We start from the raw sequence: 21347 nt of genomic DNA, 5'->3' as shown, positions 1-21347 counted from the left end.
TGCCTGTAATCCTAGCTACTCAGGAGGCTGAGGCACAAGAATCGCTTGAACCTGGGAGATGGAGGTTGCAGTGAGCCGAGATCATGCCACTGCACTCCAGCCTGGGAGACAGAGTGAGACTTTGTCTCAAAAAAAAAAAAAAAAAAAAAAAAAAAGCAAAACAGACCAGCTTTACTATCAAAGCATTACCGAGTGTGCATCTGCTCCAAGATGCCTTCCAGGAACGTTCCAAACGAGGCCGCAGTATGAGGGCACTGCCAATGCAAGGAAGGGGCATGGGAGGCCCAGGGAGCAGGAGCAAGCCAGGTTCACTGCTGGCTGCCAGAAACCCTCGGCCAGGAGTTGCAGAAAAACCCCACTGCCTCCAGAGGCCCTGAGGAGATCTCTTCCACCAGACAACCCTGGGTCTGCCACCTGTGAGCTCTGTGACCTTGGGAAAGTCACTTAACCTTTCTGTGCTTCAGTTTCATCAGTACACTAGAAGAAATAAAAGGGCTGAGATGAAAAGCAGCCCCTTTATTTCTATGCACAGTAGGTGCTACGAAAGTGTTTATTAAATTTTGAAAATTAAAACGTATTAATATATTAGTCCTCCCCACAGGGGTCCACCCCAGACCACACAGAAAGGCAGTCCCATTCCAAGAAGGTCTAAACATAAAATCTCAGACAGAAGGAATGAAATCAAAATTAACGGACTAAGGCAGTGGTTCTCTACCAAGGGCAATTCTGCCCACCTCCCACCCTCACCAGGACACTTGGCAATGTCTGCACATTTTTGGTTGTTACAACTTGGCAGGATCAGGGGTGGAAGAACTACTGGCATCTAGTGGGGAGAGGCTGGGGAAGCTGCTACACATCATATAATGCAGAGGACAGCCTTGCACAACAAGGAATGATCCAGCCCAGTGCAGTCGCTCACACCTGGAATCCCAATGCTTTGGGAGGCCAAGGCAGGAGGACCGCTTGAGCCCAGGAGTTCAGCCTGGGCAACATAGTGAAACCCTGTCCCTACAAAAAATTTAAAAATTAGCCTGGTGTGGTGACACATGCCTATAGTCCTAGCTACTCGGTAGGGTGAGGTGAAAGGATCACCTGAGCCCAGGAGTTTGAGGCTACAGTTAGCTCTGGTTGTACCACTGAGCTCTAACCTGGGTGACAGAGCGCAATTGTCTTAAAAAAAAAAAAAAAATCCTGCCAAAAATGTCAATGGTGCCAGAGTTGAGAAACTGAACCAGAGCAACCACGGTCCCGAAAGTACCCTTGTCCCTGCCCAAATGCATGTCCTGACCTGAACTCTGGAAATTCAGTAACTCTACCCCCAACCCTCCTGGCCATTCCTCTTCTCTAAGAGTTAGGGACAGAAAATTGCCAGCCATAGGCAGGCTCAGGTGGTCAGCAAAGTGGCCTAGGAGAGACTCTCTGTTCCATGGGGAGCTTCTGGAAGGCTGGGGCAGAAGGGACAGTTGACCAGGGCGAGCAGCCAGCAAGGGCAGGCTGAGCCATGAGTGATCGGCCCATTTCCCAGCCCCCAGGCAGCCAGCCCTTAACTGCTTCTTTGTGACGGCTGGCCTCAGTGAGACAAGGGGCTCATATAACTCCCATAGCCTGGGAAAGCTTTTTAAATGTAAGCCTATGAGTGAGACTCTATGTGACAGTTTTTGTTTATCTCCAAATCCGGCCCTGATGAATCACTGTCATCTATATTTCAGCATGCTAAGAAACCTAATCCATATAAAACACCCCATGCTTCTGGGGCCCATACTAGTAGACATGACTAAGTGCAAAAAATGCCAGTGTTTCACCCTGTGCGGCAAGAGGCAAGAGCCAAGCAGGAGCACAGTGCCACCTGCTTAGAGCAGGGAACCCTAGAAAGGTGGGGGCCCATCAGGGAAGATGGATTAGTGTCTTGAGCCCCTTTTATTTCCATGGTTTACAATAGAGAAAGGTGGGAGAGGCTTTCTGGACTGGGCAGGTAATCTGAAGACAGCTTTCCTGCCAACTCCATACTGGGTTCATCATGAAGATCAAGCACAGGGCCAAGGTGAAGGAATCTTCACACTGTTAAGACAACAAGGTCAAGTTCCACTCTAAGGACAGGAGTGATCACTGGTGAGCACACATCAATGAATTCAATGTAATTCTCCACAGAGGAGAGCTCCCTGCCAGGCCCAGCCTATCCCAGACCCATTCAGGAAGGTTTGCATATGGAAGTACGAAGACATCACTCCTCCTTAAAAACACCTCACCCATAAGGCAGTCTAGAGGCAAGGCCACAAGATTACAATGGTGGAACCAGGACTCTCAACAGTAACAGTGAATCAAAGACTTACTCAGAGGGAAAGGGGATTGTTCCCATGATGGAAGTGGGGCTAGGCCTCCTTCTATCCAAGCAGCACATTTGCAGGGGTGACAATCAGCACGTTCACTATGGCACAGGCATAGAAGTGGGTCCAAGAGGCCCCTCAAGTGGCAGGATTCAACCCTTTTATTGCTGAACATGGGAAAGAGATCCCAAGGAAAGACCAGGGCAGCTATGAACTGGAGGGCACTCGGGGGGTCTCAAGGCAGAGCATATTTAACAACCAGCACGAAAGTGCCTCACTGTTACATGTGAGTGGCATGGCTAAGCCAGTGTGTTTCCATCTGGATATCCACTAACTTGTATGGCTCAGCATCACCCATGCAGAGCTTCCACAAGAGGCTTCACAAGGGCAAAAGCACAAAAACCAACAGAGAGCGTAGACTTGGCCAGGTTTGTGTGTTTTCTCATCACGTGAATTCTGCTGGGTGCTCCAGGAGACTTCACAGGCTCTTCCCAGGAATATCTAGCTTCCCTTCCTGGGATCTCAGCCAGAGCCTCACAGTCGACTCCTGCTTACACCTGTGTCTCTGTCCCAGGCAGCCTCACTGTCCCGCCCGCCCCCCGACCCCCGCCCCACCACACCTCCTGTCACTAAGCCCACTGCCTGTAGACTTGCTAGAAGTTAGGCAGGACAGTGGCCTTGCCTGCTTTGACACTAAAATCAGTATCTTCCCAAACTGACTTCCCTCTCCCCAAAGCCCTGAGAAACATGAGCAGTAGCAAGAAGAAATTATGTCTTCCCTGACCCAATCTCCCCCACCCCCTCTCCCATCATTTTTCTGACCACCTCTTCCTCTGTTCCAAACAGGAGACCAACCACTCACCCATCACTCATCCAAACAGGAGCTAGGGTGGGGAAACTGACAGCGGGCCTGAAGACTCACAAAACCTTCACCAGTCTCCCAGGTATCCCCTACTCCAAGGTCCAACAGAGCCTGGGCAAGCTGACCCCACTCAGTGCTGGGTAAAGCAGCTGCTTTTTCATTTTTGCTCAAGGGTCTAGGGAAGAGCTGTTTACTTTTGCACTGTTCAGCAGTCACACAATCTGTTTCCATTATGTTTGCAGACCCAGAGGCAGCCACAACTTCACTCCAGAATTGGGAAACTTTACTTTCTTTAAAGAGAAGTTTATGTTACAGTGCCACTGTCGGATTATCTGGCTATACAGTGGTTTTCCCTGCTACTGTCCTCCCTATGTCAACTTCAAACTCTCAATTCAAGTGGACTTTCTTTAAACTCCAAACTGATGATAGGTGGCAAGGAGTGATATGGGTGTTCCCCTCCGCATCCACCAAGACGCTCACAGATTTTTGGCACCCATTAAACCACGTGAGGGCCCCATGCTCGACCTCAAGTCCTGCATGCTTCCAGGGATCACAGCGACCTGCCCTTCTAACAAGAGGGGCAGGGCTACAGAGGGACAGCAGTGGAGCTCAGAACCTGGGATCCCACCACAGGAACCCCTCGCTCAGGGACACGTCCACCCACTGGTGTACACTCCAACTGCCTAACCACCAAGGCAAGCTGCGCCCTCCACCCACATTCCTGATGGCTGCCCACTACTGAGATCCCCATTCTGACACCACAATTGGGTACAAGAGAGCTGGCATGGTGTCTGGACAACTTCCCAAAAAGTCCATCTCTAACAGCATTTAAGATTCATAGCCCAAACCCCAAACCAACCAGTCAGATCAATCTCAGAGGTGGGGGTGAGGGATAAAAAAAAAAAGAAAGACAACTATTTTCCAGAAATCAAGAAGTATATCAGGAATATCGTGAACTTAAGATTCCTGGTTCACTAGACTTTCAAGCGGATATTTAGGCTTTTATTTTTTCATTTTCCTCTTTTAGAGATAGCAGTTATTCAGCACCCACTAACAGTATTTAATTCTCCAAACAAGGCCATGAGGTAAGAATGATTATTCCCACTGCAAAGAGGAGGAAACTGAGGGTCAGAGAGGTTCAATGCATCAGTGAAGGTCACTAAGCACAAAGAGGTAAACAGCTAGGTCTCACTCAATGCCAATAAGTGGATTTGTGCCATGTCCCTTTATTTGAATGTCTACTACTAGCTCAAAAACATTACTGCTTCCCAAATTAAGAACAAACAAGTCCGCTTGGCATTTGAAGCCCATTACCATTTAGTTCTGAATTTCTCCAACTTTACACCCTAACGTTCCCCTCCATGTGTACCATGGTCTAGCCCGGCAAGGTCCTTCACTGTTCCAAGAAGTAACCTGCCCGCATCCCCCCATGACTCCTAGAAGATCCCACCCAAAGTCCCTCACCCTTGGACTCTCGGGTAAGGGATATAGGACTCGTGCCAGCTCAGGGAATAAGGGTGATGCTACTGTGCAAAGTGGACAGGCTCCCAGGGCTGCGGATCATGTCCCTCAGCTAACACTGTCCCTTACCTCCCAGCACGCAGGCACACAGGCAAGGGGTCTCAGGCTCCACACACTCTTACAGCAGAGAGAAAAGCCTTCCCTTTCCACCCTAAACAGCCACACTTCACCCACAGGCAGCTTCATTTCCAGAGAAATCCCTTCCTCTATTCTGCGGCTCCATCCACTGCCAATATACCAAAGCCCAGGGGAGACTTAACATGATTAAAATTTTAAAGCATTTAAGAAGCTCAAAGGAAAGGCACCCTTGAAGTGCAAATCATCAATTTAGGAGGAAAGAGCAAAACATGGGGGGAAGGGGTATGGACACAAATGTAAATGAAATGCGATTTTAAACAATATTTTGCATAAACTGTTTTAACATACATGTCCTGCGCCTGGGTGTTGAGTCCTGAGTTGTGCGGCAGTGCCTGAGATTGGTCTTCAGCACTCCCTCCTGCTTAGTTTACTAAACCTGCAATCTGAGGTGAGCTGGCTCTCTGGGTTTTGCCAAGTGGAGAATAACAGTTCTGTGATGAGTTACTTAACAGGCAGGGCACACAATGACAAGCCTGGGCTGGGCTGCTGAAGCAGCAGAAATCCTAGTTGGACTCCCCTCAGACGATCCCTAAAGCCCAATACTGCAGCCTAGTACCCTATGAAAAACGTCAGGATGTGCAGAAACTGGCTAAATATGGAATGAAAGCCCTGACTTGAACAGTATGAGGCAAGAGAAAAAATATAGGTCCACTTATCTCTAAAAAATTATAGCTAGCTTTTAAATTCTGCCTTTCTGTGCATGGCCCGCTGTCTTTTTTTATGTCCATACTTTACAAGCCAAACAAACCACGTTTTGTTTTTTGTTTTTTGTGTTTTTTTTTGGTATGCGAATGAACTAAATTTAGAGACACTTCTAGTGTCTAAATCCATGGAAACAATTGGGGAAGAAAGAAGACTACACGATTTTCCTATAGATCAGGCATTCGTGACAACAGGGCTCTATTTACCCTCTTCGGAAACCATCTTAAGGCTTCTCTTTAACCCAGGGTCCACCACACAAAGTTAATGAGTCTTCCACTGCAATTTCAAAAGCTATTGCATTTACACACCTCTTCCTCAACCAACAAATCACTAAAGCATTCTAAGGGCTAGGATTAAATGTTATGGTTCGTTGACAGAAAGAATAGAATCCCAAATCACCAATCCATGTGTAATTGTTCATTTCCCCCACTTTTTCTACCTGGTCTCCGTGCCTTTCTATATTACCACCAGGAATTCTTAAAAAAAAAAAAAAAAACTAAGAATTACACACTTCAGGAGTGTCTGAAGACTTCTGCATGGAAGACCCCTCACACCATCCAGGAACTGAAGCCCACCAGAGTGAGGAATCAGCCTCCGGGAGGCGAACAAGCACGCTTGCTCTTTCTAATCACGTGTACTAATGAAAGTGGCAGACTAAGGAAAGAGAAACGCCAAGGGTGGCTTATGTGTTTGGTTTTCTTTGCATGAAAGGCAGAAAGCTTTGCCAGGTCTCACCAGCACACCAGGCTATGCAGAGTGGCCAAGGCACAGTTTACCGGGAAGCAAAGTTTTAAAAACCATTCCAGTTTGACACGATTATATCTCTGAATGGACTGCACGGCTTTTGCTGGCTGCATGATCTTTGCTGTTCAAGAATAAACCAAGTCTTCACGTACATATACTACCTATACTATTTTTTACAAAAACAGCGCTAAGAGTACAATGTCAGCTCAGAAGCTAGGCCGATTCAGCACGTGGTAAGACGGCTTTATTTCTGCCCTCCTAGATAAAACAAATCCATGTAATTTACCAGAAACCAAATAAGGCACCCATTCCACCTAACATCTTCGGCTAAGAATGAATGAATGAAGCAAAGAAAAAAACCCTCTGAAGCAGCCAAACCCCGGCGTGGACATCTAGGGGCCTGACTTCAGAACTGAAGTCTGTTCATCTAGTTAGTTCCCTCTGGCTTGTTTCAGGATACCACTCTCTTGTTCCAACCCAACCACCCGTAGTCCATCTCCATTAACTCAGAATTTCCTGGGTTTGCGGTGACACTAAATGTCACAGTAACGAGAGTTACAGGAATTCGGAAAAGATAACGCTGCTTTCAAAGCCGAGGAGCCAGTAAAACACTACAAACGTCCCCTGCCGGCATGCTCCAGCCCACAGCCCGACCCCCTGCTCTCCCGGCCGGCGCACGGCCGCAGGACCGCGCTGTCCCGGCTCCTCTCGGCGCTCACCATCCTCCCGAATGCCCAGGGCCCGGCCATACGGAGCGGCGGGACGAGGACGCGGAACCGCAGAGCGGCTCACACGGTCCCCACAGCCGGATCACTCGGCCCCTGGAGCATGTTAAAAACACATCCACAGAAGAGGGATTCTCCCTGAAGCGGGGAGCGGGGATGGAAAATGCAAGCGCAGGAGGCCACGTCCGGCTCGTGTGGGAGGGCCAGGGGCCGGGTTGGGCAGAGGGTAACGCTGGGGCCGCAAGGGGACGGCCGGCACTGGCCTCGCTCCAGGCGCAGGGGCGCACTGGTCCCTGGCTCGCACGGGCCCTGGGGCTTTACTTGGCACGGGAGTGGCCGCCCCTGCCCCCCAAAGGTAAAGGGCAAAGAAGGTGGCAGAAACACGGAACCCACGCCCCGCGGAGTGACAGGGGGAAAGGGACGAGGATTTACAGCCGCTGGTATCGAAGGGCTGAAAAGAAACTTGGACTCCTCTCTCCTGCTGTACATGACGCTTTGGAAAGGCGGTCGCCTCTCTCTCCTCTCCTCCCCACCCCCTTTGTGTTTCCCAACACCCCCATCCCTAAACTTCCAACCGCAGGGGATGGGGCTCCCGGCGGCCGCACAAGACTCGAATTACGACGAGCCGAGAGAGGGGCGACGTCCACGAGATGGGGTAGAGGGGTGAGAAAGGCTGCGGGGGCCGCCCTCTGGGAGCCCGGCGTGCGCAGAGGGGCCGGGTGCACCCCTGCCCTGGGCACTCGGCGCTGAGGCCCAGGACGGGGGCGGACGGCGCGAGCAGAGGTCCGGGCGGAGGAGCGCAGGGGCGGCGCGGCGCGGCGCGGGCAGGGGACAGGGGCGCAGGGTGGGGGGGGTGGGCGCAGGAGCCCGGCCGCGGCAGGGCGCTCCACTCACCTTCCTGCTGGCGCCGCCGCCCGCGCCCCCGGCCAGCGCAGAGCCGCCCCCCGAGTACATGTAGTAGGCGATGCCCAGCACCCACAGGAAGGCGAAGCAGAGCAGCATCCGCGAGCGCCGCCGCATTCTCCCAACTCGGCCGCCAGCGGGGCCGCTGCTGCTCGCGAGTGCTGCCTGGGCCGGCCGCGGGCGCGGTGGGGGCCGGGGGAGGAGCGGAGGAAGGGGAAGGGCGCGGCGGCGGCTCCTCCCCCGGCGCGGTGCTACTGCTCGGCGGCGGCGCGCACTCGGCGCCCGAGCTCCGCCCCGGGCCGGCGGCGCCCGAGCAGGAAGCAGCGGCCTCGGAGGCGGCGAGGGGGGTCAGAGAGCAAAGGGCGACCAATCGGCGGCGGCTGCGGGGGCCGGGGCGCGGGCCGCGGGAGGGGACTGCCTCGTCTCCATGGCTGCAGCACGCCGGGCTCCGCAGTGAGGGCCTGGGCGCCGCCCCGCCCCCGGCCGCCCGCCCCCTCAGCGTGCTCCCCCCGCCGGCCGCCCCCTCCCCCGTGAGTGACAGGTGGCTGCCCCGGGACCCGACTGGAGCGCGCGCACACGTGGGCACAGAGCCTTGCTCATGCACACGGGGCCTCTCGGTTACGGGGGCGGTAGTGGCCTCGGCGCTTCCTGCCCAGACTGTCACCTCTTCAGCCTTGGTCTTTGGGGCCACCTCAGACCCTTAACGGGCTTGCTCTTATTGGCCAACTGACCTGAGTTTTTGGTGCAAACCGCCCGCTTGAACCCGACTTTGCTGCTGCTTGCTGCAGTTTTCTCACTAATCTTGCAGCAAAACATTCCTGACCCGCTGGTATCGATTTTATTTATCTATATAGGCAGATGTGGAGGTTTTGAGGTAGGAACTGAAAAGGTAATTTTCAAAAGAACATTTTTCTGTGGGTGACAGAGCTATCAATGGTAGAGTTGTTCTTTTCAATAAACACAAAATGAGGAAGAAGGAAAGCAATAATATATTGTTTAAAATCTTTTCTTTCTCATTCGTTGCTTTCTTTAAAAAGCACATTAAGCATCTTTAACGATACAAGAAAACGATCTGTCTTGTAACATAATCTATGTAACCTTGGTGATGCCCTTGTAACACGCAAAGCTTCCAGTGTTCCTAAGAAAGAAATTTTACTTAGAACTTGACATATTAAATGTTTTCAGGAGCTTCTCGGTCAGAGGATAATAGCAGCTGCCTGATATAAGTCCCTACCCATACCCTCAACGAAACAAAAACAAACAAGCCTTCAGCATTACTTAGAGAGAGTGCCATGAACTGAACATTAAATTACTTAAGTAGAAGAAAGAAAAGACATCAAATTCCAACTGAGCTCCCTCCACTATTGCCAAGGACTTAAGTGAAGTACAGGGTTGTCACCTCTTTATAAATAGAAAGTCCAACACCACGAACTAAAAACTGAACAGAGGTCAGGTGCCTTATTGATCAAGGGAAGAGATTTGAAAGAAAACGGGACAAGAGGTGAGAGCCTTGAAGGAGCCTTGCTTCTGGGAAAAAGTCGGATAAATACGAAAAAAAGATAATGTCCTTCAGAGGCCTGACAATGAAGGGAAAGAAGAAAGTCAGAAGGGAAAATTACAAATCCTGCAGAAATTAAAGAGAAGACAGCCAGTCCCCTCCCCAAACACCAACATTATCTATTAAAAACTGCATTTCAGTACACAAACAAAAGAGAACACTCTTGAACTGGGAACCCTGCCTCAAAATGCCTAGTAACAGAAAAACATCAAATCAACTGCGTATAAAGATTCTGCAAAAAGAAAACAGAAAAGTAATCACATTTCTGATGACAAAAAAATAAATCATAACATTTTCACTGATTAAAATCCCCACAATAAAAACCATGAAGCATAAGAAAATTGTAATACCACATATCGAACTGAACGAAGTGTCATGTATTTGTATACACATACACACACACACACACACACACATCTAGAATAAGAAATTTCAAAAACTGAAGACAGACTAGACAAAAATTAGGCAGAAATGCAACAAGGGTTGAGCAAATTCAAGAGGGAAATTGAAAACAATGACAAAAACTATCCCAGAAACAAAGAATAATTACAAGGTGTCCAAGGGAGAATATATTCAAATGAAGATATGTAAAAGGACACTGAAGAATGGCAAGAAAACAATCAAGAAATTGAAAATAATACAAAGATAGAAGTAAAAAGGTTCAGAGAGAAGAGGTTAAAATAAAACCAAGGAAAGAAAGACCAAAATACATGTTAACTGGAGTCCCTAAAGTACAAACATTAAACAATAAACAATAAAACCTAATTAATATTAAAACTATAACCCCAGAAAATAATCCAGGAATAAGGGAAAATTTAAATGTACATGTCAAAAGTGACTTCCATGTACCTTGGGAAATGATCTGGAATTATCAACTCCTAAATATATTTTAGTAAAATGATTAGATTTTAAAGGCAAAAAAGATCAAATTGCTTATAGAGATAAAAATTTATGCTGGCATCAGACTTCTGAACAGCAACATGCAAAGCCAGGCAACAGTGGAGCAGCATTAACAAGGAACAAAAGTGCCAGGCAGGCTGGGCATAGTGGCTCATGCCTGTAATCCCAGCACTTTGGGAGGCCAGGGTGGGTGGATCACCTGAGGTCAGGAGTTCAAGACCAGCCTGGCCAAAGTGGTGAAACCCCATCGCTAAAAAAAAAAAATATGAAAATTAGCCGGTAGGTGCCTGTAATCGCAGCTACTCAAGAGGCTGAGGTGGAAGAATCGTTTGAACCCGGGAGGCAGAGGTTGCAGTGAGCTGAGATCGTGCCATTGCACTCCAGCCTGGGTGACAGAGTGAGACTCCGTGACACACACGCAAAAAAGTACCAGGCAGTGATTTTTATGCCCAGCCCTCAAGTGTCAAGGTTATAGGCAAACAGATGTGACCTGAATGCAACATCACACACATGGGCCTTTCATGAGGAATCTTAGAGAATGAGCTTCCTCCAACCAAGAGACAGCTGAGGAAGCCAGCAGAGTGACTAACGGAGAGCATTTTGTATATTCAGAAGGTGAAAGACTAGTGTATACACATTATACTTTCTGATAAACTTAGAGCAGGTGCAACTAAAGACAACTGGAGGAGAAGGGGAAGAGCAAAGGGAAAATAGAATAATATCATTGTCTGCAATATCAGTAGCAGGTAGGAGTGAAAGGATACCATATAAAACGGACAGACCAGATGTTAAAAGGTTAGAAACAAAAAATAGGAATTAAGGGTAATATATTAAAAATATAAATAAAAATCACTAAAACAAAATATACATATTCCCAAATATTGGAAACCCTATTCCAAAACTCCAAAAGTTCTAAAAATAGCAAAGAATACATACCAAATAATGAAAGAAACACAGTAAGTGTAGCACAGTGATGCAGTAGTTATAATAGGAAACAGTGTGACACAGCTGAGACCAACCCACATCAGTCATAACAATTTATAAGTGGGCTCAGTTCACCCTTTAAAATAAAAGCTTTTCAAATGTAGGCATAATGGAAACCCCAACTCTGAAAAAGCAGGTGCTGTGATTCTGATATCAAACAAAGTAGATTAGGCCAAAAAGCATTAAATGAGATGAAGAGGGACAATTTATAGCCCAAAACCTTCCTTCCTAAACACTTATCAGTTGTATATCATTAGGATTTGATCTGCAAAGTAAAATCATTATTAGTTTGATGGAATAAGGGATGTATGATGGGCATTAAACTTTAGACAATGTTAGAGGTGGAAGAAAACAGGTTGTGGAAGTCTTTCCATTGTACGTGGGGCAGGTCTGAAGTCACTGTAGTTTCTAGACCTGAGAATCAGAGGAACAGCTAGATGTGACATGGGGCATTTCAAAGACAAAGTCGAAACTACAAGAACAAAATGTATCTCATGAGAACAACTAGAATTCATGAGGACAAACTGTAATGTACCTCCAGTGTTAATAATGGAAAAAAAAAACATAACAAAAACCCACAGTGAGATACCACTTCATATCCATTAGGATAGATATTACATAAAACTTTTTTTTTTTTTTGATGGAGTCTTGCTCTGTCACCGAGGCTAAAGTGCAGTGGCACAATCTTGGCTCACTGCAACCTCCACCTCCTCGGGTCAAGCCATTCTCCTGCCTCAGCCTCCTGAGCAGCTGGGCCTACAGGCACGTGCCACCATGCCCAGCTAATTTTTGTGTTTTTAGTAGAGATGGGGTTTCACCATATTGGCCAGGCTGGTCTCGAACTCCTGACCTCATGATCCACCTGCCTTGCCCTCCCAAAGTGCTGGGATTACAGGTGTGAGCCACCGCGCCCAGCCTATAAAACATTTTAAAAATAAATAATAAATAAATAAATAACAAGTGTTGGTGAGGATGTAGAGAAATTGGAACCCTTATGCACTGCTGTTGAAAATGGTATAGTGGTTCCTCAAAAAATTAAATTTAGAACTACTATATGATCCAGCAATTCCATTTCTGGTTGCATACATAAAGGAATTGAAAGCAGGGACTCAAACGGATATTTGTACATCCAAGTTCATAGCAGTGTTACTTACAGTGGCCAAAGGGTGGGACAACACAAATATCCATCAACAGATAAATGGACAAACAAAACGTGGTATATCCATACAATGGAATATTATTCAGCCCTAAAAAAGAAGAAAATTCTAACACATACCAGAACATGGATGAACCTTGAGGACAGTATGCTAGATGAAATGAGTGAGACACAAAAACACAAATACCTAATGATTTCACTTATATGAGTTTCCTACAGTAACCAAAATTATAGAGGCAAAAAGTAAAATGGCAGTCACCAGGGGCTTGAGGAAGAGAGGAATGAGGAGTTCCCATTATTATTTATGAGTTCGGAGTTTCAGTTTAAGATGATAACATTCTGGAGATGGATGGTAAATGTACTTAATGGCACAGAATTATACACTTAAAATGGTTATGATGGTAAATTTTATGTGATGCATATTTCATCACAATTTGAAAAAACCACAAATGACAAGTTGGGAGAAATTATCTCCACAACATTATAGATAAAAGGGTAATATCTCTGACATATAAAGTACTTAAACATTATGGAAAAACCCCAAATCTCCTGTAAAAAATGGGGAAAAGCATAAACAGACAATTCATAGTAAAGATCTACAAAACGTCCATAAACATATGAAAAGACATTAAACTTTGCTCGTAATAGAGTTGTAAATTAAAACTACAAACATGCTATTTATCCTCCCATCAAACCAGTAAAAAATCAAAAGCTTGACAAAACATCCTGTTGGCAAGTCTACAAAAAAAAATAATAAATACGGAAGACGTCTGTGAACACATATAGGGTAATATCCAGGATATTTGGTAAATGAAAAAAGGAAGTTGCAATAGGTTATGTATCATCTGCTACTTTTTCTGTAACAAAGAGGGGACTAGAAGAAAACATACATGTAAGTGTTATAGCTCTTTTAGAACTTGTGTAGAAGGTTTGCTGGTTTTCACTGGAAAACACTCCGTGCAGAAAAGAAAAGACACATGTATCTGCGTATTTTGGCAAAACACACATACACACTCACGTACACAATAGTGGTAAACCAGAAAACAATTGAACTGGTTACCTAGAAGGGGTGGGAGGGAAAGGTAGAAGGGATAGGAGAAGAATTGATGCTTCTCTGAGTATACTGTTTTTCCAGGCTTAAATTTTGGAAACATGATAGTGTTCTCTATATTAAAAATAAATAAATAAATAATAAAATCAAGAAAGCTGAGAGGAGAGGAATAAAAACTGAATCCAAGCAGAAATATCTGAATCCAATTATATTATAAGTGAATAATATAAAGCTTAAAAAAAATTCATAACTTTAAACAAAGTACACCAGCTATGTGCTCTCAGCCTAGAACTGGAAAGAATTTTAAAGCCCTTTATTTTTTTCATAGTGTTATGGGTATAGCAATTATATTATTTTATGCATAGTATGCAATTGAGCAAATCAGGAAATACATTGTTTTGGGGAGCTAGGATTTTCACTATAGAAGAAGGGAGATACAGTATGGGATGGAAGAAGGCAAGAAAGATTCCTGTGGAGTAGATTTGGAATTAGAGATAGCAGTATGAACTCATTATTTCATACACACACACACACACACACACATCTATGCTCATATGTATGCATATTTAAACAAATATACATACATATTTCCTAGATCTGTCCACTTAAAGTGCCCTGATTAATAATACCCCAGTAGCAATGAGCACCCCTTGCACCCAGATCTTGGTTTCTAAATACCATTCTCCACTGTAAGAGTTCACTGGAGAAATTATTGATTCCAGGACTGGGGTTGAGAGGGTATTAAATGAGCCTGCAACATCTTGTTGTACTAGAAGTAAGGAAGGGCAGAAAGAGCGAGAGAGAGAGAGAAAGAGAGAAGCAGAGGAGAGAGAGAGCACAATGTTAAAAGGACATAGGAGCCAGCTTGAAGGGGCCCCACTGGCTAAATCTAAGACAACATATGCATCAAAATAAACACTGAATAAAGTAGAAGTCTAGGTATACACAGTGATAATAAATAAATGGACAAAAGGAGAACTCTTTGAGTAGAATGCCAACTGATAAACATTCAGAGAAGAGTGGATCGCCATCTTACAACCATCACAGTGAATGTTTGTTTGGAGAAGACACCTGAATGGATGCTGAAGTGGTTAGGGGAGGAGGAGTTTGATGAACAGGAGATTTACAAGGTCTTCAAATATCTTTCAACAGACATTTGTTAGTTGGATAATAGACATATTATTCACTGCTGGGTGTGGGTGGTGGTGGTGAGGGGGATGGGGGAATTAGTAGCTGGTGGAGAAACAGGCAGCACCTTGGCCAGGTGACCAAAACTAGCATCACTCATGAGGGTCAGATGGATATCCTGAGTCTGCAGAGAGACTCTGAGAAGGTGACAGCATCATGGCTTTTGTATTCTGGCCAAGGATATATATAAACAAGGGTTGAACAAACTCAAGAAGGAAATTGAAAATAATGACAAACAACTATCCCAGAAACAAAGAATAATTACAAGGTGTCCAAGGGAGAATATATTCAAATGAAAATATGTATTCTGGCCAAGGATGTGAATAAATATCAAGAAAAAAAATGGGGAACATTCTGTAAAATAAGTGGTTTGTATTCTTCAGAAATGTCACTTTGTCTATTGTGAAAGACAGAGTAAGGAAATGTCCCAGATTAGTGGACCTAAAGAGACATGATAACTAAATACAATAAAGCCCCTGTAGTGGAGAGTAAAAATACTATGGAGAACATGAGTAGGACAACGAACAAAACAGGACTGTGGACTATAGAGCATAGTCTGATATACCATGGTACACTGTGGTAAATAGCATAATGTCCAATTTTCCGATTTTGCTAACTGTACTATGGTTGCTTAGAAGAATGTTAGGAAATACGATATTTATTAGGAAATGTAAACTAAAGTGTCAAGGGTTAAGGGGGCATGACATACACGAGCTGCTTTCAAAAGATTCAAGAAAAATATAGAGGATGATAAAAAAAATGTGGCAAAATATTTTAAAATGGCAAGTGTGGGTAAAGGACATAGGTGAATTCTCTGCACTGTTTTTGCAACTTTTTTGGTAAATTTGAAATCGTTTTCTTTAGAAGTGGTTTTACATGCAATGTGGTGACCCTGAAGTTTCATTCTGCTGATTAGGAAAAAGGCAGAAACCTAAAAACATTCCACTGCCACAACCCCACACCCCAAGCATCTAAACGATATTACAACTTGCTTCCCTAGACAGCTGGCATATAAACACCCCCTCCTTGTCTTTCTTCTACCTTCATTTATTTTCCCAACACATCTCCACAGACACTTTCAAACACTTGTGCATGATTTCTAGTGTTTATAGGTAAGGTGCTGAGTAGGAAACTCTATATACATTGACTTGCCCTTTTGTCAGACCCTAGTACTGTTCAGCACCGTGGCTGTCATTTATCAATGTAACATTTTCATGCCAGAAGCCCTTAGGGCTTTTTCCTGACTGTATAGTACAGTAAGAATAACTACATATTTGTAGCAGCACATAAATACAGCTTCAGCATTTCTGCTGCCAATTCACTGTACCAGTTACTGTTGTCAGAGACGTCGGGAGCCCTGTAAATTTTAATGATACATTGTGACTTTGCACAATAGAACCTTTCTTATAATCTGATTGTCCAATTTCCTTTTTTTCTAAAATACTTTAAAGGGGGACAATACCCAATCAGGAGAAAAGGAGAAACAAAATTATGACTGCTTAACAGGAACAAAATATGAAACACTGAAATTGGATAATTGGAACTCGTTCACACGCCCCTCCCACCAAACTGAAAGCACATTTCTATGGAGGTTATTATAAAAAGAAGATATTAAAGAGCTTGCCCAGGCCCTGTCATACTCCCAGGACCCACAATGGGCTGTCTTTAATGAGAGGGGACACTTTGAAGTACTACAGTTCTATCCTCAGTGAGCAGCTCTTAGTGACACTAAGCTCAAAATCCCCACACCCCGCGGACAGTGTTAACCACCTGCTGCTGTCTTCCCAGAAATTGCTTGACTTGAATTGTGACTGAGAAATAGTTTATCAAATGTGATTTAGGTTAAAGGAATCGATTGCCCTGAACATAGAAACATTAATGATGTGCTTACCATATGCCAGGCACTGTTTGTGTATTACTTTATTAAATCTTCACAACAGCCCTATCAAGTAAATGCTCTCACTATTTCAGTTTTATAGCAGGGTGCTGTTAAGGGCCTTGCCCGAGGCAGCTCAGTGAGTAGCAGAGTCAGGGAGAGTGAGGCACTAGGAGGCACTTGGCCACACATGCCGGGGGGAAGGAATCTTCCTCATTAGGCAGGACAGCAGCTACCTGGAGGGGGTGAGGCAGGAACGCGACCAAGCACAGCATCACGAGGGCTTAGGGGATCCTGGGGACATTCTGCTGAGAGGCAGTCTTCTTGTTCCCACCTTCCCCACTGTGTAACCCTCTCATCTCAGGCTCCCAGGGAATATGTCGCGGTGCCGCCAGCCAGCACTCAGCACTACGGCCTCTGCTGATGCCTCACCAGCCCAGGCTGCCCCTGAGTGAGCCTGAGAGTTGGGCCTAGGAAGGAGGAGGCCAGTGTAAGGAGTGCTGGAAAGGAGACTCATGGTTAAAGACGCCCCCATAGCCCCAGACTTAAGGACATACGTGTACTTTAGTGAGAAGTTCTACTTACTCCGTCAGCCATAGGGGCTACGGGCACCTTGCCCTGTCCACATTCCACATAGATGATCTCCAGCCAGTGCTTTTTGTTCATGTACACTCCTGTATCAGAGCCCTTTCCTCCCTACGTCCTGGGGAAAGAAGCCAGTGGAACCCTCCTGGCCCCAGACGATACTTCCCTAACCCCAGCAATGCCCCTTCCCATTTCTTACCCCTCCTGCCTGTGGTTGCTACCTTCCTTTAGGGTAAGCTTCTTCCCAAGGGGCCCCGCAGCTCCTCCGGTAGCCAGTTCCTGGTGTGCCTGCCCCTGCCCCCAGGTAGATCCGGGCTCTTGGGTGAACTTATCTCTGGCTCAACTTAGACTCCTGCAGGTAGTTTACAAAGCACTTTCACATGCATGACCTTAGGGTCTCATGAGGTGCATATTACTCTGCTCATCTTAGAGGATGACAAACTGAGGCTCAGAAAAGTCAGGCAACTTGTCCAAAACCATCCATGTAATTAGCCAATGGCAGCACCAAACACAGACCCAGCTGGTCATCTCGCTGCAAGTCCACAGTCTCTCTCCACTGTCCCCCACCTTCAGCTGCAGAGTCCCCAAGACTGGTCCCATCACACATAGATGTTCTGAGAAAGTCTCTCGTTTATTTATAGTTTATACTCCACTCACTTCCAAAGATAATTGGAGACATTTTACAGAAACCCACAAACACATATACATAAGATGTGCAGAGCTGTGTAGGCAGACCACGTAACTCGTGAGGGATTTTCCATTCCCCCCTCCCCCTGCCAGATTGCAGATCTTGGAGAGCTTTTTAAAAATAAAATTTCTCGAGATTCCCATCCCAGACCTACTGAATCAGAATTGCCAAGAGTGGAGCTGACTAGTGTATCGTGTTTCCATTTGCCAATGCAAGTAGACAAAGGAGAGTAGAAACAGGGATTTTAGAAAGAGACTGAGCAAGCATACATTGTGGAGCTGTGGGGTTAGAAACTCTAAAAGGTATGTGGGGCTCATGGCAACCCTCAGAGTCCCAAAGCAACATCTCCCTGGTCCCGCTTGATGATGGACCTGGTCTACCCTAGAAACAGCCCATTCTGGGGGCCTGAACATCCCTTTGTCATCCCAGAACCAAAGAATGCAACTATCTTATGTGAACTGTACATCTTGACTATACCTATAAATCCTAACGGATCTGTAGGGAACTAGGACTAGAATTCCACTTTGGAAAGCAAAGTCATTGTCTGATCAAAAGGCAAGCTTTTCCAATTTGAGAATAAATGAAGGGGTATTAGATTATATTTTGGAGTTATTATTAATTTTTTAGGTGTGATATTGCTATTGTGGTTACTTAGAAAAATGTCCTCATTCTTAGGAGCTGTGTGCTGTAGTATTTATGGGTAAAGTTCTTGATGTCTGAAATTTACTTTCAAATGACCTAGCAACGAAAGTATTTATATTGTAGAGAGTTATAAAAATATAGGCATAGATATAGCAAGAGATAAAAACAAATGTGGGAAAACACTCATTGTTGGATCCAGGTAGAGAGCATAATGGGGTTATTATTCTGTTCTTTCAACTTTTATCTACAACTTAAACTTTTCAAAATGAAAAGCTCGGAGAAAAAGAAAAATAAAGGGCACATGAGGAAAATCTGGTGAATAATTGCAGTGAAAATCATAACAATTTTTGTTGAAGAAAAGAAAAACCCAGACATTGCAGCCAGACAGAAACATCCGGCATGCTCAGCAGGCTGTCAATCAATCAGTTATGCAACAATTATTCAACAGGTGTTTATTACAGGTCTGTGCTGAGCCTAGGACTTCTACAAACAGTGAGAAAAAAAAAATGAAAATGTATACTATGGGTTCCTGTCCTTGAGCTGCTAACGATTAAATTCAACTCCATGAAGATTTTTTGTCCTGGCTATAATTCCTTGGGAGGTTTTTTTAAAGCACCCCAAATTATAGCTCTGTTAGCAAGCAGGTTTCTTTACCAGGCAGATTATCTTTGTTAGAAACTTCTGAACCAGGAAGAGAAATGATATAGGATTCTCCAGGATGTCAGAAAAGAGAGGTTTTTACTAAGAAAAGTCCTTAAATCAGATCCCAAATAGAGCAACATAAAATGGTGCATTTGGAAGTCCTAGGGAGGGGAAAGGAGGGCAGAATTAGGTCATTGTTAAGGGTGAATGCTTGACCTTTGCAGAGGTAAGTGATAGAAGAGAGCCCTGGAGAGAAGGGGGCTCAAAAGAGGGGCTGGATGAGTCTGTAGACATGATGAGGATGGGCAATGAGAAAGGGATCCCACCATAGCTTGTCCTCTTCAAGAACCAGGCAGTGAGCTGGAAAGACAATGGGAAAGTCTCCATGAATCACCTCCTCCTGAGGGAGGCCAGGCCAGCTACAGGTCAGATTGACCAGCCTAATTGAAACATCAGGGGCATTTTTGCTTAAGAAGGTGTGGGGAGGGAGAACATTTCTCCCATGTAGGTAATTGACAAGTCCTCAACAATTTATGAAACAACTGGAGATAAAAGGTTGAAAGCATAAACGCCCATTGAGATAACAATCACCGATTCCACAAATATTTATTGAGTATTTACATTTTGCCAAGTTCTATTCTAGATTACTGGAGTGCACAGATGAAGAAGGCGAAGAACATCTCTGCCTTCAGAAAAATCTCATACCTTCTAAGAGTGAGTGTAGTTCACACAGTCCAGAGGGAGTCAGTTTCAATGCATCCGTGAAGATAAAGGGCAGTCTCCTAGGTCTAGCCACTCTGCAGGAGGTTGGGGAGGTGGGGAGGTGGAGATGTGTGCCTTTCAGGGGCCTGACAGTGGTGCTGCTGAAGCTTAAGTTGGAAATGAGGAGGCTCTGCATGCCAAGAGCAAACTTCCCAGACTGCAGATTCTCCCCAAGACGGGTCTCGTTAACTTCAGAATCGGTGGAGACAAACAGAAACTGCGCATTGAAATATTTCTGACATGCAGCTGTAAGCTGGCAGCTCTGCTTAGAATGATTTATGAAGATATTTTGTTTTTATTTTTGAGTGTAGTCGATTTTGAATAAATGAGCCTTGTTCCTGAGGAATTTCTAATCAACGTATCACTGTATAAACCAGCCTTTACCCCCAAGGAACTTATTCCCTTGTTTGACAAACAGAGCACGCACATGTGAAATAGATAGTAAGGCAAAAAATAAAGTGGCAAATGCTGGATATGGACACTTAAGAGGTTAACAGAAAATTTAAAATGTAATATATATGGCGGAGAGCAAGCCTAGTTGCTATCAAAATCTCTTGGGGATTTCCAAATGATAAAAGGTTTATTGTCCTTAATCTCCTGCTTCGTTGATCCGACTTTTTAATCAGGAGCTGCCCTCAATTGTTGTCGGGAGAAGTCAGAGAACGGACCCATCGGTGTGGGCTGGAGTTCCAAGGAAGGGTCGAGGGGAAGGTTTGAGTTGGGCTTTGGAGGATGGGTATGGTTCAGACATGAGGGTGAGCGTTCTGGGAGGCATTCTCGACTGCAGACAGCTGTGGTGGAGGAGGACAGGCCCTGAATCTGAGAGCTTGGCTCTCAGGCTGCTATACCTGAACTTGATCCAACAGCTAACAGAGGGGTGGTGGGTTTTTTAGAGCAAGGGAGTGGTAGGATAAAAGCAACATTTTAAAAGATTAATAGGTAATTTCAGGACCTGTTGGGGTAAGGGGACGAGTCCATGCTCTGCCAGCTGCAGCATGGGGGTGGGGCGGATCTGAGCTCCAGTCAGGTCTCCGAGGGAGCAGGGAGGAGTCAAATAAGAGCTGGCTGGGAAGCAGCAGCAGCTGGACTTGAGTGGGAAGGTTTAGGCAGGAAAGGAGACTCGTGGTTAAAGACGCCCCCATAGCCCCAGACTTAAGGAAATGGGTGGACTTTAGTGAGAAGTTCTATTTATTCCATCAGCCATTCTCTATTAGGCACTTGCTTTGTGCCAGGCACTGTTCTAGAAACTTGGGTTACATCAGGGAACAAAACAGACTTAGAGCTGGGCACGGTGGCTCACGCCTGTAATCCCAACACTTTGGGAGGCCAAGGCAGGTGGATCACCTGAGGTCAGGAGTTCAAGGCCAGCCTGGCCAACATGGTGAAACCCCATCCC

The 21347-nt window shown here is 45.5% G+C and overlaps 1 protein-coding gene and 1 non-coding gene across 2 annotated transcripts in view; one reads left to right on the top strand and one right to left on the bottom strand.

The window, feature by feature from the left end:
• GALNT2 (polypeptide N-acetylgalactosaminyltransferase 2) overlaps positions 1–8181 on the bottom strand; it is a 220440-nt gene extending 212259 nt beyond the window's left edge. The window contains exon 1 of the mRNA XM_032137499.2: positions 7911–8181. Coding sequence (XP_031993390.1) covers positions 7911–8036 — 126 coding nt within the window. The 5' untranslated portion in view covers positions 8037–8181. The remainder of the gene's footprint in view (positions 1–7910) is intronic.
• Positions 8182–13411: 5230 nt separating this feature from the next.
• Positions 13412–13473, top strand: LOC116458144 (U7 small nuclear RNA). The gene has a single exon (XR_004245215.1). It is a non-coding gene; the product is annotated as a U7 small nuclear RNA (small nuclear RNA).
• Positions 13474–21347: the final 7874 nt, after the last annotated feature.

The sequence above is a fragment of the Hylobates moloch genome, unplaced genomic scaffold (assembly GCF_009828535.3).
Source record: "Hylobates moloch isolate HMO894 unplaced genomic scaffold, HMol_V3 SCAFFOLD_18, whole genome shotgun sequence".
Classification (NCBI taxonomy): Eukaryota; Metazoa; Chordata; class Mammalia; order Primates; family Hylobatidae; genus Hylobates; species Hylobates moloch.
The sequence above is the reverse complement of the archived record's forward strand: the minus strand, read 5'-3'. Positions and strand labels throughout refer to the sequence as shown.